Source organism: Leptinotarsa decemlineata, unplaced genomic scaffold (genome assembly GCF_025532065.1).
Source record: "Leptinotarsa decemlineata unplaced genomic scaffold, Ldec_3_MD MMD2_tig00001621_RagTag_RagTag, whole genome shotgun sequence".
Lineage (NCBI taxonomy): Eukaryota > Metazoa > Arthropoda > Insecta > Coleoptera > Chrysomelidae > Leptinotarsa > Leptinotarsa decemlineata.
In genome coordinates this window covers 2,338,200-2,354,548 of record NW_027412566.1, presented here as the reverse complement: position 1 = coordinate 2,354,548, position 16,349 = coordinate 2,338,200, and the positions used below count along the sequence as shown (strand labels likewise).

At 34.6% G+C, this 16,349-nt stretch overlaps 1 protein-coding gene across 2 annotated transcripts in view; it reads left to right on the top strand.

Annotated features, from left to right (window-relative positions):
* LOC111514279 (proton channel OtopLc) overlaps positions 1 to 15,478 on the top strand; it is a 33,970-nt gene extending 18,492 nt beyond the window's left edge. For both annotated transcript variants that reach the window (XM_074176161.1, XM_074176160.1), the window contains 4 exons: positions 5 to 151; positions 4,458 to 4,695; positions 12,928 to 13,177; positions 14,981 to 15,478. In XM_074176161.1, coding sequence (XP_074032262.1) covers positions 5 to 151; positions 4,458 to 4,695; positions 12,928 to 13,177; positions 14,981 to 15,298 — 953 coding nt within the window. In that variant the 3' untranslated portion in view covers positions 15,299 to 15,478. The remainder of the gene's footprint in view (positions 1 to 4; positions 152 to 4,457; positions 4,696 to 12,927; positions 13,178 to 14,980) is intronic.
* Positions 15,479 to 16,349: the final 871 nt, after the last annotated feature.

The following is a 16,349-nucleotide window of genomic DNA, read 5'->3' as shown; positions in this document are numbered from 1 at the left end:
ACAGGATCTCCATTGTTTTTCCAGTCATCAAATATGTCTTTAAGAAGATTCACAATGATCTGCGACTACCAAGATGAGAACATGAAGTCCATATATGTAGACATTTCACCATATCTTTATCCATTCAGTGTGGAATACAGCATTTTAGTAGGTGAGTCTTCAATTGAAAATATTGAGTGTTCTGTCTGTCTGTAGAATAGGAAGCCCACAGCACTTAGATCACATGTGACCTATTGTACATCCTCCCGAGGAGTTTTTCTTCTAGGTCATCGTCCATCCTGTCCTTTTCAGGAAAGTGGACAGGTCAGTAGGGGACATCTCTTTTATATCAGCCGTTGTAGGCCAAAACTCGCCAAATACATACTCTCTTATTAACGATAACTCAGGACGATCGCATAAGACATTCATTTATTTACTTATTTATTACCCAAACAGGATATTTCAGCCTAATTACTTGGATAAATAAGGTGAATAACAATTATTTACATGAAAATATTGTTTACATTATACTCACTACCTATTAGTCAATCCCCAAAATTGTAGGAGATGAACTGAGTCCAAAATTGTGGAGATGTAGAAAATAAGTCTCAAATACTTGTATTCAATATGTCTCAAACAGTCTCAAATACTTGTATTCAATATGCAGTCTAGAACATTTTTACGATAAAATGTTGGGGGTGAGGTCCAGTCTAAATCAATCAGAGTGTTGAAATTATTAGCTAATTTGAGAATGTAAACCAGTGGTGCCCTTGCTGGATTCCCTATTCTTGATATATTGAACATGAGGATAAACCATGTACGACGAGTAGAAATGTTGAATGGAATTGCATTAAGAATTTTTGAAAAGTTATTTATTATTTTGTGCCGAAATATCATACATTTCAAGCTCCTTCATTGTTCCAGAGATAATATTTTAAATTCCGATCTCAACTGATAATGTTTCAAGTATAAATGTCTTAGTAATTCATTCTGGACCTTATCCAATTCATATAGATACTTTTGATATTCCCCGAACCAAATAATAGAAGCAAATTCTAGTTTATGCCTTACTAAAGAATAATATAGTAGCTTAATCGTATGTATACTTGAAAAGCACAAAACCCAGAAATCTATTGGCCGATTTTACAGTTTTTTTGATATGACTAGAAAATGAGAATTGTGAATTAATTACTCCAAGATCTTTTACTTCTGTTTTTTTTTTCTAGGACCTCTCCATTCATTTGATATGCAGAAGTAATTGGTTCTTTCAGATGAGTTATCGAAAGCACCGAATACTTTTTCAAACTGAAGTATAATTTATTCTCCTGACTCCATTCCATAATATAATCAATATCCTTCTGGAGCTCTATACAATCCCGAACTGTTTTTACTTGTTTTAATAACTTCAAATCGTCAGAAAAAAGTAAGCAATCTGAAAATTGAAGATGAGAGTGTAAATTGTTCATGAAGACTATGAATGGAAGTGGTCCTAAATTCGAACCTTGAGGAACATCCGAATAGGCCAAAAATTTCCTAGATGTATTTCCATCGTATCTGACAATGAATTGTTTCTCTTGTAGATAATTTTTTATCAATTGTAAGAAATTTCTTTACAATCCATATCTGCTTATTTTATCCAAGAGTTCATCATGATGAGCCTGATCAAATGCTTAATGAAAATCTGTAACATAGTGTCCAATTGTGATTTATTTTCTGTAGTGCCTGAGAGTTCCATCTTTCTATTCACACATCCTGCATAGAGATGTATCCACCAGTCCTATGATATTTGAGGTGTTTCCTTAGTTGACAGTGGCCAGTTAGAGATCCTACTGTTAGACAAAGATTTTTCCTGGTCATAACTCTAGATATTTCTTCGGCACCAGCTTCCCATGGTCACCCAGAGTGATCCTGCCAAGACTACATCCTTTGATTCGATCTCATCCCTTAAGGGATTGAGCAAGGATGTGCCGTTTGGCTGGTTTCGCAATTGTCGAAGTAATCAGGCCGTAGGTGTACTGAGTCCTAAAATTCTTAGTCCAGTCGCTTCCTTGGCTGAAGGGTCGGAAATGCGATTACCCTTACTTCTGTCGTGCCCTTCAACTCACCTCAGGATAATGTTATTATCTACCGAGGCTTTGGCTAAATCTTGGTGGCACTCTAGTACCAGCATTGAGGTAACACGTTGTCTGTTCAAGGCTAATAGGGCTTCTCTACTATCAGTGAAGATTGTTATGTTTTGCCAAATCTTTTTCCTTGGTCATTCCTTTTGTGGCGATTGAAATACCAGCCAGTTCTGTTTGAACCACGCTGGTATTTATTCCCATTCCCCACTTAATCTTTAGGCTTAGTAATCTGTAGTAAACTCCACATCCTGAGCCTTCTTTGGTTTTCGAGTCATCTTCAAAGAGTACATAATAATTATTTCTCAACTATTTCCGCAAATTATGTTCGGAAGATTTCTAGAATTTCCTAATTTTCTATCTTAGCTTTCGTTGAAAACTTCTGAATTCGGTTGGAAAAGACAACTGCATCACAGCCGTTTCAATAATTATAGATATAATTTTTTTTCAAAAAAGATAATCTCAACCACGACTATTTTCGTTAAATAAGGGGTTTGTCGTATTTCAATGCCCATATTGATTTGATGATTTTTAAGTTTGTTATTGGAAAAAAATATTTGACTTTTGTTACTTACTGAATCCTCCATTCAAATACATTCCAGTCAATAATAATAATTGAAATTATTTACTGAAATATTACATGATACCGAAATGTGAGTTCGTCAATAGACGAATGAAATAGTATTAGACGTATTAGACTCAAAATGTAATGATGATAAGGTACATTATTCCATCGAAATGGAAACTGGAGTTTACTCGGATATCGCGGTAAACCATCCAAGCACTACAAATATTTTTGGTATAAGTAAGCTGCAATTCTCAATCAGGCACTCGGGTGTTATTCTTTGTACAGGAAACTATCCGAAATTGTAATAGTAAAATATATATTGAACCAATAGTCAACAAGAGGTAATTCTGAGATCGAATTTTTTTTAAGTTCGTGTTACCATCTTTCAAAAATGAAGAGATAGAAAATTGAAAATCACTTGTTCGAACGACGAATCAAAAACAAAGATCTAACATTCTTCTGGAATACTTTTGTTAATGGTAACATCTGACCCTTCCCGAACATTCAGGAAATCTATATATAACTTACTTTAGATAAAGAAGCACCAATGCACTTCAAAACAAAATTTGAATATGGAGTGAAAGAAGTTTCGGATAGTTGAAGTCCATAATATGCAATTGCATTGCAGTTTCATGACATATACTCGTGACTGAAGAGCTGTGCCTGACTCTGATTTCTTTCGAGCCTCTGGAAAATGATGCAGCCTTGATTGCGGTTTTTCCAACGCCTTCTCATGACTCCTGTTCTAACAGTCTTGTTCCTAGTACAGATCCCATGTTCTTCTGAACATATTTTGAATTGTCTATGAATTATTTAACTCCTTCCTGCAAGAGTCTCCATCTGCCTACACTGCCTAGAAGTATACAGGTTGGGACCCTTGCAGGAACCAGCGGCGAGACCTGGGAAGAAGCCAGATCAAGATCCCGACGTCAAGTCACAAAACCCTTGCAGCGTGTCACTGCCTGAGGTGTAGGAAGATTGAGACCTCAGTGAAGTGATAGTTTCTCAAAAATGGTTTCAAAGTCGAAGCTGAAACGTCGAGCTACTAAAAACACGAGGCCATGGTTCAACCCGAACTTTAAATTATCAGATTGATGACGAGAAACGCCGTGATAGTGTATTCAAACTTGTTGTTGATTTCGGCAGCTTGAAGTTTGCTTTTCATAAATTTCAGTGAGTAATTGTACCATTATAACTTCATAACTTCAAAACATTTTCATTTCGGGGATATTTTTCTATTGGAGAAGACTTTTTGGTAGAGTTCTGGAATATATCGATGATATATTCAGTTAACAAGTGCACCTCCGGATTACCTGAAACTATATTCTCCAAAACTACTTCCAGGAAATAATTTCTGGAGATCATTTGTAGTTTTTCCAAAGCAGATGAATTGTCCTTTATGTTCTGAAAGACAAGAATCTAGATTCCAGTACTGTAAGAAGCTCCTGACATATTTGTTATGACATATTGGATTCCAGGACTTTTCCTGCAGATGCACATATTCACTGGCAGCAGGAGGTTGCATATCTCAATGAAGATCTAGACCTGCCTCCGATGTCGTGTAATTTTTTTATTGTAACTATGCCATTCCAGTGGGTATAAAGATCTAGTGTTTCATTATTTTTCAGTCACTTTTTGTTGTAGTATATATACTTTTCTTCTGAGTGAATGCATTTCACGATCTAAATTACAAGTTCAAAAAGTCAGGACTACGATCAATTTGGTCGCCTACAAGTATTTAGCGGTGTAAACCCATCGATTGATGTAACGACATGACAATTTCATTTCAGTCGGTGTCTTGTACCTGGTCTGGCAGAATATAGGAATGTGCAACGTGGAGAACGAGAACGAGGCTTCGACATCACAATGCAGGACTCCCGCAGGCAACTCGGAAAACACGGAGGGCAATGTTGTGGTTCACGTCGATTGTCAATCTTCCAACAAGGGCCTCTTTGGCGGATTCGCTGTTCTGGTCGTAACCATTGTTTGCTGCATATTGTTCTTCGTAGCCGTTTATCTGGATAAGGGGTGAGTTGTTGCTGATGTGCTATTTTATTCCCCAATATATCTGTTCTTGGCGTTATCACCGTTTTGACAGACAACTCAGAACAGATTATCAGTCAATCTACATTGAAATCATTCACCCTTATTTGAATTTCGTTCAAATCATTTTTCGATACTGGGAATATTTCATACAGATGCCCAAGAACTGCATGGGAATCTTCAAGCCCCAGGGATTCATTTTGGGGCCATTAATATTCCTGCTATACATTAATGACATACCAGAGTATATTGGAACATCTTCGATTGTACTTTATGCTGATGACATATCGATTTATGCAGTATCCTCATGTGGAGCTCGAAGAGAGGCTGAATTTCATCAGCAATAATTTTACGACATGGTGTCATGATAATAAGCTTGTTGTTAATGCAGAAAAATCAATATTGATTGAGTTCTTTGATAAAAAATGATTTGTTAATCATCTACAGGTTTTAGTCCATAATCATACAATTCTCCCAAGTGAAATAACCAAATTTTTGGATTGAAGAGGTTATATTTTTAGGAGTGATTAATTTTTTTTGGGAAAGAAAGTTTTTGGCTTTTTACTACTCCATCTGATACAAAAAAAGGGATGAGAGAATCTTCCAAAGAAAGGAAGGAAGTAATCAATTTGAAACTCTATACATGAATGTGTAGATCATGCAAAGAAGTAACTTTCAGATACAAACTGAAAGAAAGTCCTCCTGAAACAGCTACTTTCATATAAACATTGAATTACACGAAAGAAAATAACCCAACCAACAAAGTTGTTTTATAATTCCATGGTGTTGCAACAGTTTTATTTTATTATTATTTTATAATTACTTCCAAAATGCTAATTGATTATATTAGATGATCGGTGAACACAATACAGTTGTAGGCAATGAAAGTGTTTTATAAATTTGTCATAGAAACGATTATGAAATAAAATTTAAAAACCATTATAAAATAGTCGGAAACTTATCACAGAAACGTTTTTGCAACTAACTTATAAAACTTATTTTCCTATAAAAGTAAATTGTTATGTAGCAGTTTTATAACACTTTTCTGTGAGATTTTTATGATAGTTATGAAACTATTTCAAGCTCATTTTATAACTGTTTCCTGTAGCTTCAATGAAATTATTTTATTAGAATGCTTTCATATACTATTTCATTTTCATTACCATATTGTCACTTCAATGATAATTCCCCAACTATTTTATGATATGGTATATTTACTACAATTCAAAAATACTAATATAACGGTTATAAAATCAAATTGCGAAAAACAGAAAAAGGTTATTATAATGGTTAAAACCAGTCGTTTAGCCTTTATAATCGATGAAAGAAAGTTTTTAGCCAAAACATCCCGACAGATAATATTTATCCAAACTATATATGAGAAATCCTTCATTTATACAAGCATTTTTGTAGATTCCTACAGCATTAAAAGTAGTCCGACTCTGCCGCAATCCCGCAATATCATCACTCCCAGATCTAAGTGTTTCTTAACAGTTTTATAGGGGTAACATAGTAGCTGAAATACTTTGAAATGCTTGCTATTGATACCAATGCATTTTATAGAACGACGCCATTCAAATGATAGCGATTCGGGATACTGAAATTAGATGAGTTGAAAATATGAAATTCCGCATATATAGTGACATTTACAGCTGAAAAGTACATAAATATCATAACATTATATTATTTAGAATAAAGTGAGTTGAATTTGCGACTAGAAAATCAATACGTCGACAAAATGAATTTTTGTATAATTAATAATTTTACCGAAAACATTTATAAATGAGTGGCGCGCTTAAATTTTGCTAATAATAGGCTATATATTTGTCAATAAAATTTCATTTGCAGTAAAAATATCTATCTTTGAAACACAAACAATGTCTTCAACAGTTTTATGAGTGCAAAAGTGAAATTTTAAAATGACTTCAAACTTGCTATTCGTTAGTTTTCAGTTGGTGACAAATCTATTATATTTTCCTAGTGTCCAATACAAAATTACTTCTTGCGTCTTCAAAAAAACATTTTTAACACTTTTTTATTTTATTGTTATCGTTTTCGGCTGCATTATATTTCATAACGCCTACTTGGAACTACCAAAAAACTCTTATAAAATGGTCTTCTGTCTTTACAAAACTACTTTTTAAGTGTGTTAGACAAATTTTATAGTAACTGCCAAAATGTTAATAAAACTGTTTTGTAGTGTTTGTAAAAGGCCTTACAAAATATTAATAATAACTATAATGTTTTATAAAACGGTGCCAATTTCCTATTTATAGCAGTTTTATAAACATATTGAAAACATTTCTGGGAGAAATACAGTTTTATAATTTGTTTCTTCGAAACGTTTCCGCAATTTTTATAAAATACGAAATTGCTAGTTGGAAATTGTTTCAAAACAAATACTTCTATATGAACACTGAATTATACAGAAGATACTTTTCTTTACTCAGTTTGTATTTCAAACATTTGTTGTGAAATAAGAATCAGATATCATTCACATGAGTTCTACTTTGAATGAATGGTAATAAATTGTACTCACATAGAACACTGTCACCCTCACTGGTATACACCGATGTTTCGCCTTAAGACACTTGCCCTAAGGCTCTTCAGTACCAAATTGGATAACATTATAGAAAATACACACACTTCATTCATGAATTACGATTTTGAATGTCACGGAATAAGCTTGATCTGCTTATGTCATCGATGACATCGTAATGACATTCATTCACCTATTTGATTTAATCCCAGCCAAGAGGAATCTTATTTGAATTGAAGGGGTTATATTTTTAGGAGTGATTAATTTTTTTTTGGGAAAGAAAGTTTTTGGCTTTCTACTACTCCATCTGATACAAAAAAAAGGGATGACATAAGCAGATCAAGCTTATTCCGTGACATTCAAAATCGTAATTCATGAATGATGTGTGTGTATTTTCTATAATGTTATCCAATTTGGTACTGAAGAGCCTCAGGGCAAGTGTCTTAAGGCGAAACATCGGTGTATACCAGTGAGGGTGACAGTGTTCCATGTAAGTGCAATTTATTACCATTCATTCAAAGTAGAACTCATGTGAATGATATCTGATTCTTATTCCACAACAAATGTTTGAAATACAAACTAAGTAGAGAAAAGTATCTTCTGTATAATTCAGTGTTCATATAGAAGTATTTGTTTCGAAAGAATTATTTTCTTTCGTGTAATTCAATGTTTATATGAAAGTAGCTGTTTCAGGAGGACTTTCTTTCACTTTGTATCTGAAAGTTACTTCTTTGCATGATCTACACATTCATGTATAGAGTTTCAAATTGATTACTTCCTTCCTTTCTTTGGAAGATTCTCTCATCCTTTTTTTTTGTATCAGATGGAGTAGTAGAAAGCCAAAAACTTTCTTTCCCAAAACAAATTTTTGGGTATTAACATTGACACTAATTTATCTTGGAAATTTCATTTGAACCATGTGGTTAGAAAACTCAATAGCAACTTTTATGCACTATTGCAACTACGTCAGATTTTTGATGTAAAGTCTTTGATCAAAGTGTATTATTCTACGGTTCAATCTACACTCTACACAATGTCGTCTTGTGGGGAGATTGTACAGGGGCGGATCGTGTTTTTATAGCTCAGAAAAAAATTCTCCGCTTAATTTTTAATCTAGATAGAACCGAATCATGTAGGCCTTCATTTAAACAATATAAAATTTTGACTTTCCCAGCATTTTATATCTATGGTTGTTTGGTCTATACGTGGAAAAATATGATTTATTACGAGTCCAATTCTCAGTGCAATCGATCAGGAAATTTAATTAAAATTGAACAACATATGGCTTCAACCTATGAAAAGTCTCCATTTTGGCCGGAGCAAGACTTTTCAATTGTCTACTCTAAAAAATTTCTCCGATATCAAAAAGTTCAAAATGAACCTCAAAGAGTTTTTAATTGATCAGACTATTTATTCAGTGGAAGACTTCTATAAAAGTGACCGTACATAATGTGTGTATTATTTATATGTATTTGAATGTATAATGTATATAACAATAGTTTTTCACTTGATGTACCTCCTTTATATTATATTCTGCATATTGTTGTTGTATATATACTTCTATTTGACGCTTCCTACACCATAATTGTATGATCTGAAAGGAATAAAGAGCATAATTATCATCATTATTACTCTATAGTCTATTTCTTCAAGCAGCGGAGAGATGAATCATTTTCAGGTAGTAGAGAAATATCGACTCTTCGTATGCTTGAAAGGAAATCAAAGTATGTCCTTAATGATAGACAGAAAGGAATTGTGGAAAACTTCGAATCAAATCAAAAAACTTCAATCAATTATCTTCTGAGACTGAATAACTAGCGACATCTCCCGATGACGCTAACTTGATTGACGGGACGTGTCTCGAGGGACAGTATTTTTGATCTGTTACCTAGAAGGCAGTGAGGTTGCTGACTCCCTTGCAAAGGAGGGTGCTGCAAGCAGCTTCATCGGACGAGAACCGGTCATTGGCATCGCTTTAGGCTTTGCCAAACAAAGATTGAACACCTGGATGGGCCACAATAAACCCTTGCGGTATGCGATGGAGGGTCGAATAGACCCACTCACTTTGGACCTAACCTACACGTCAAAGGTTACAATTATATCCATCAATCTAGGACAGGTGTCTGAACAAAAATAGTAGTGGTATAACTGTTGAACAAGGGCAAAATTTTCTGCAGATTTTCGTCAAAAATGTGCATCCACGTTGTATTTCTGGTATTTTTCAGAAATGGTATCCGACAAACAGTCATCGATGGCTACTTGTGAGTAACGATCTCGGGAATAATGGATAGTCACAATCATCGATGGCTTTTGGTGATCAACCAAAACCAATCTAGCAATTTATATATGATTGAAGTATAACTAGTACATTCTTATATTATTTATTAAGGAAATATAAAGTACAAACACTAAACCAGTCATTTCTCCATTGTATCACGAGGAATACCTTCTCAGTTTTCCAATTCTTGATCCTGTTCATAACCCTAGGAGGCTGGGAACAACCGAGTTTGTTCCAGGACGGAAAACAAACTCCTGCTGAGTAGATCCTCGAACGCTCACAGTCGTGATGATTCACACGAAACAGTGTTGAGAAAACTCTACGTGGCTGAGTCCAATGGTCAGATATAGCTGACGTACAGGTGCTTCAATAAGGGAATATTTCTGCGGTCAAAGAGGTGGGAAAGTTGCCTTCTGAGCGAAAGACAGCCTCAATATCGACCTTAACTGAAATCACTTCCGTATATCATTATGACTGCCGTAGAGAATATTCCAAAAGATTCCACAACACAACAAAGTTTTTGTTTCGGGGTTGAAATTAGATGAGTTTAATGTATTTCCACGTGTTAAAACCGAAAGTGACCATAAAAATTATATATTAGCTCTTGTTTTCAAGATATAGTATCATTATATTATATATATGTATATTGAGTTTTCAACAAATGAAATATTTCATCACCAACAGTTGGTACACATGTTTGTTTACATAACACCCCTCTCATCAGCTGTTCTTAAGTAGTAAACATAACCTATGTGAGTTTGTCAATTGTACGCACGTGGTTGCTATTGAAATTATCGTGTGAAGTTGATTTTTAAATTAATTTAAGTGCTGATCTGAAATGCCTCGAAAGTGTGTGAATTCTGTCGATAGCTTTTGCTATATATGTGGTAAAATAACATTTAAGGCTCAGAAACGTAAAATGACACCTATCGTTAAGACAGCCTATGAACATTATTTTGGTGTGAAAGTTGGGGACCAAGATAAATCATGGGCTCCTCATATATGATGTAATTCTTGTTCCGTCATATTGCGAGAGTGGCTGAAAAATAAAAACCGGGCAATGGCTATTGCAGTACCTATGGTTTGGCGTGAGCCTACCAATCATACAGACGACTGTTATTTCTGCTTAACTCCTCCCATTAAGCAAGGTTTATCTATGAAGAAAAGAGGAACGGGGAAATACCCTAATCTCCCATCTGCTCTTCGGCCTGTACCACACTCAGACAATTTGCCAGTCCCTTCTCCACCCCAAAACTATGAAATTTTAGAGGAAGGTGATGAAGACTGTTTAGAAGGAGCAACCCATCCTTCTACATCCTATGACCCTGATTTTGAGGTAAGCGATAGGTCTAGTGATCCGCACAGAATTAGTTAAGCAGAGTTGAGTGACCTTATAAGAGATCTTCGCTTGTCTAAGGAAAAGGCTGAGCTGTTAGGGTCAAGACTACAACAGTGGAATCTTCTAAAACATGATGTGAAAATATCTCAATACAGACAGCGTCAAAAAGATTTGCTTCCTTTTTTTGAGAAAAAAGAAAACCTCGTAGTTTGTTCTGATGTTAATAGTTTGATGGACTGCTTGAATTTGGATCACACTCCATCTGAATGGAGACTGTTTATAGACTCTTCAAAACTAAGCTTAAAAGCTGTACTTCTGCATAATGGAAATCAGCTACCCTCTATTCCTATAGGTCATGCAGTTCACATGAAGGAAACGTATATAAATATGAAAACACTTCTCCAATCAATCAAATATGAACAACACAAGTGGCACATCTGTGGTGATCTGAAAGTCATTGCTATACTCCTAGGAATGCAATTGGGGTTCACCAAGTACTGTTGTTTTTTGTGTCTGTGGGACAGTTGGGATAGAAAATCTCACTATAAAAAAATGAACTGGCCTACACGAGACCTAAACCCTAATGAGATAAATGTAGTTTACGAGCCTCTTGTAGATCCTAAGGATGTTCTCCTTCCCCCATTACATATTAAGTTGGGACTAATGAAAAACTTTGTGAAGGCCATGGACCAGGAAGGACAAGCTTTTAAGTACTTGAGAGCAAAGTTTCCCAGGTTGAGTGATGCTAAAGTCAAGGAAGGCATCTTTATTGGGCCTCAAATCCGTGAAATCGTAAATGATCCTGCTTTTGACATGATTTTAACAGGAAATGAAAAAAGAGCCTGGGAAGCCTTTGAGGGGGTTGTACATGGGTTTTTAGGTAACAAAAGAGATGATAACTTCACAGCATTGGTTAAAGAGCTTCTTCAAGCTTACCACCAACTTGGATGCAACATGTCCTTAAAATTCATTTTCTTCACTCTCATCTTAATTTCTTCCCACAAAACTGTGGATCTGTGAGTGACGAACATGGAGAAAGATTCCATCAAGACATTGCCTTAATGGAACAGAGATATCAGGGCCGTTGGAATGAAGCAATGCTTGCAGACTACTGCTGGTCTGTGTGTAGGGATGCTCCAGAAGTGTTTTATAAAAGACAAGCTAAACGACAGCGATCTTACAATGAATCGGATGGACTTAATTGAAATTTGGTGGTACAAACTTCTTTTATTTGTCAAAACACTAAGAATAATGTTTTTTTTTATTAATTTTGTACTTAAAATATTCTAAAAGAAACATAACAATATTGTTTTATGTACTTTCACTTTTCACGTATAGTATAACTACTCTTTAAGATTAAGTACTGTGTATCTCAAAAACCAGAGCTAATAAAAATTTTTCATTGTTATTTTCGTTTTTATCACCCCAAAATTAGTAGAAATTGACTAATTTAGTGTAGGAAACATTCAAAAAATATTTTTTTGTTGTGTTGTGATTCTCAACAGATACACTTCCAGAGATGTATATTTTAGCCTAGAGTGATACAGATTGATTTGGTCGAAGACTTGCAGCCAAGAGTTTGAAGATGCCGATCGAAGAATTTTGTACAATTCATTGTTTTCTCCATTTGGAGAGAATTTCAGATTTTGTTGCTGGACATTCCCCTGATCTATTATAAATGGAATGTAAGACTAGATTGTTGAATGAGTTCAGTTCAATATCATCAGTTGTTCTTGGGAACCAACAGTAGAAGATGAGATCATCGATATCATGCTTCTTCAGCTCATATAACCCTCCTGGAGATATCTGAAATTTGTCGCGAGGAGGTTTGCATACTCGGTGATACCGAGAATATGTAAAAACTTTTGACTTCCACATTGAGAGATATATTTTCTTTATACTTCATAAATAAACTGCGGGAAGATTTTGAAGGGGGAAAGAAAACAATTGAATTCGAAATAAACTCTACAAAATATGTGAAGATCATGCATAGAAGTTAATCTCGATAATTACAAAATGAAAGAAAAAATCTCATCGTTCAAAATTTATTTGTAATTCCAGGAAAAAAACCGAAATGGGTCTAATGATCAACTCATCAGCGTCACTCGTCATCTTGGCGACCATGATTTTTGCCTGCATTATTGGCTACCGTCAAATAACAAAACTAGATCTGAACTCGTCACATCATAATCTGTTGGACGACGTACTGCTGTTCATTTGCATTCCAGCTTTCTTTCTGAACGGGATATTCAGTATAATTCCTGCAATAATCAATGGAAATGTATTGGGATACGTTGGTCTGATAGTTGAGGTGAGTATAATAACTAACACAAAAAAATGGCGTGCGTTTTAAGGTATGCATGAAGGTGAGACCTCTAAATAAATTGTAGATCCAAAACAAAACATTCCAGAACATGAATTGAAGGGGTTATATTTTTTAGGAGTGATTAATTTTTGGAAAAGAAATTTTTTGGCTTTCTACTACTCCATCTTGATACAAAAAAAGAAGGGTGAGGGAGTCTTCCAAAGAAAGGAAGGAAGTAACTCTATACATGGATGTGTAGATCATGCAAAGAAGTAACTTTCAGACACAAACTGAAAGAAAGTCCTCCTGAAACAGCTACTTTCATATAAATATTGAATTATACGAAAGAAAAAATTCTTTCGAAACAAATACTTCTATATGAACACTGAATCTGTTTCGAAAAAATTTTTTCTTTCGTGTAATTCAATGTTTATATGAAAGTAGCTGTTTCAGGAGGACTTTTTTTCAGTTTGTGTCTGAAAGTTACTTCTTTGCATGATCTACACATCCATGTATAGTTACTTATTTTCAAATTGATTACTTCCTTCCTTTCTTTGGAAGATTCCCTCATTTTTTTGTATCGAGATGGAGTAGTAGAAAGCCAAGAACTTTCTTTCCCAAACCTTGTTACACCAAAGAAGTAAAACTCTCTACATGCGTACATTATTACTTTTTTTTTTCGATGAAATTTGATTTTATTATTCAATATAGTGGCCAATGACGGCGAAATGAATCCTCCTTAATCCCAAAATAGGCCTCAGTTTCGACGATTACCTATTCATTGGGGTAGCGAGCCTTCTCTTTAGGTCTGAAAGTAGAAAAAAGTCTCTGGGGGCCAGATCTGTAGAATACGGTGGATGCAAAAGAAAGTTGGAGCATAATTCATGCAATTTTACCATCGTTATCAATGATTTGTGACAAGGTACGTTGTCTTGATGGAACAGCACTTCCTTCGTCTTCAAATGGGGCCGTTTTTCCGCGATTTCTTTCTTCAAACACTCCAATAATGCCATGTAATAGTCGCTGGCGATGATTTTTTTTATTTTTAATGTAATTAATGAATATTATTACACGTGTATCTCGAAATACTGATACCATTACCTTGCCAGCCGACTAGAACGTCTTTGCATCCACTTTGCTCAACGGTTGATTCTCCTGGTGTAAAGTTCAAATGATGTTTATCAAACGAAGCCTCGGCTTCAACACTATTTATTTCAATAATGAGCAATGCTTTATTAACACACGAAATTTCTTTTTATCCATTTCTATCCACTAATAGCCCCACAGCTATTATATTTGTACACATGTCTTTTGAACGCTAGGATTGAATCAAAATCATATGGATTTTCAGCCACCTGATACATACCCTAAATTGACGTAAGTGCTTACTGTGGGATTTTGATATTTTGTATAAAGTTGAACTTTGGTAGGAGTTTGAGTTTGAGTTTTTTCCACAAAGAGAATAGAGTTGACAGTATTTCCTGTAAGGCTATGCTCCTATATGTATGTGCTTATTTTGTAATATTTCAATTGAAATGGTTGTAAAGACTATTCTGAATCTGTTGCGTATATGTTTGAACTTTGCCTTAATTCATTTTTATTTTATATTTTCTAACTGTTCACATTATTTTGTTTTCATTTACTCAATATTATATATGATAATATGTAATCACTTTGGATGTGAATTAACAAGTAAACAAACAACTAGCAACCAGATAAGGAGTTGAAATTTTTATTGAATTGGTGATTGGTATTTGATTTGCATTCAGTAAATATTATGAAACATTGTAGATTACCTTTTTTTTCTAGAGTTTTCAAGTGCTCAGTCAAACAGTCTTCATTCTGGATGGTTTGAGACGCTCGAGCAATACAAGAAAACTGAGGAAAAATAAACCCGGCAGAGAGCTAGTAACTTTTCTGGTCATTTCCAATATCGCTCTCTGGTTAATGGAAACCTTCGAGGTTAAAGCTTATTGGTTGAAAGACCAGAGATACGAATTCTACGGAAAGGAATTGTGGACGATTCTGGGACACACGTGTCTTCCTCTTATGATGTTCTACAGGTTTCATTCATCTGTTTGCTTCGGAGATATTTGGAAATATGCCTATGAACGTTCTGGACATTGACGAATCACCAGTAATTGAAATGCCGCTACTCACCCGTTATACAAGCACTGGCTTTTGAATACTTGCATCGTACTTTTGAAAATGGACATTTAACCATTATTATCATAATTTGTTCAAGTTGTATGTCTTTCAGATTCATGGAATTAGAAATAAAACATCAAGTGATAATATTTCATTTTGTATAGGGTTTTTCCTTTCAGTACTAGCTGTTCTCCGCTGTTTCAACCGCGTTACCATGGGAACCTATCCTTTGTGTTAAACCAACATACATTTGAATCCGTTGAGCTGTTAAGGCGTGAAAAAGTAAAAAACGTAAATATTTACTTCATCCTCACAAAATGTATGCATTCATAACAATAGTAGGACTAGGATTACTAATGTATTTCATTCAAATCCTTTCTGTTTTTTTTGCTGATGCTATTCATATAATAAATATTTCGTTTATATAAATGAGTGATGATTGAAAATACTTCTGAATACTATTTACTCATATATATATATATATATATATATATATATATATATATATATATAGAAATAGAAGTTATTAATCGGACATAGCACTCAAGAAAGTGGCAAACCATAGACACGTGGCCCATCATATATATATATATATATATATATATATATATATATATATAGAAATAGAAGTTATTAATCGGACATAGCACTCAAGAAAGTGGCAAACCATAGACACGTGGCCCATCATCAGTATGGTGCAGCCAAGTGTAAGGATGGGCAACACTTGGTTACCAAAAGATAGAAATACAAATGCACGGAGCCACCAGCAGGAGCTTAAAGATTTTGTAAACACAAGATCTATCAACTGAAACCACAAATGTGCGGTTGGCAGATTTTTTTTAAACAGAATGAACAAGTCATTAAATTGAAAGAGGTTGACATCTCACTGGATACAAAGAAGAATATTCAATTAAAATTCACTAAAAATCGTTATTTGTTTTGAAATATGGATTAACGGTAGAAGCCATGTGGTTGAAGAACAAAGACAGAGACACAAAACAATTGACAATGTCAGCTAACATGTAATTCA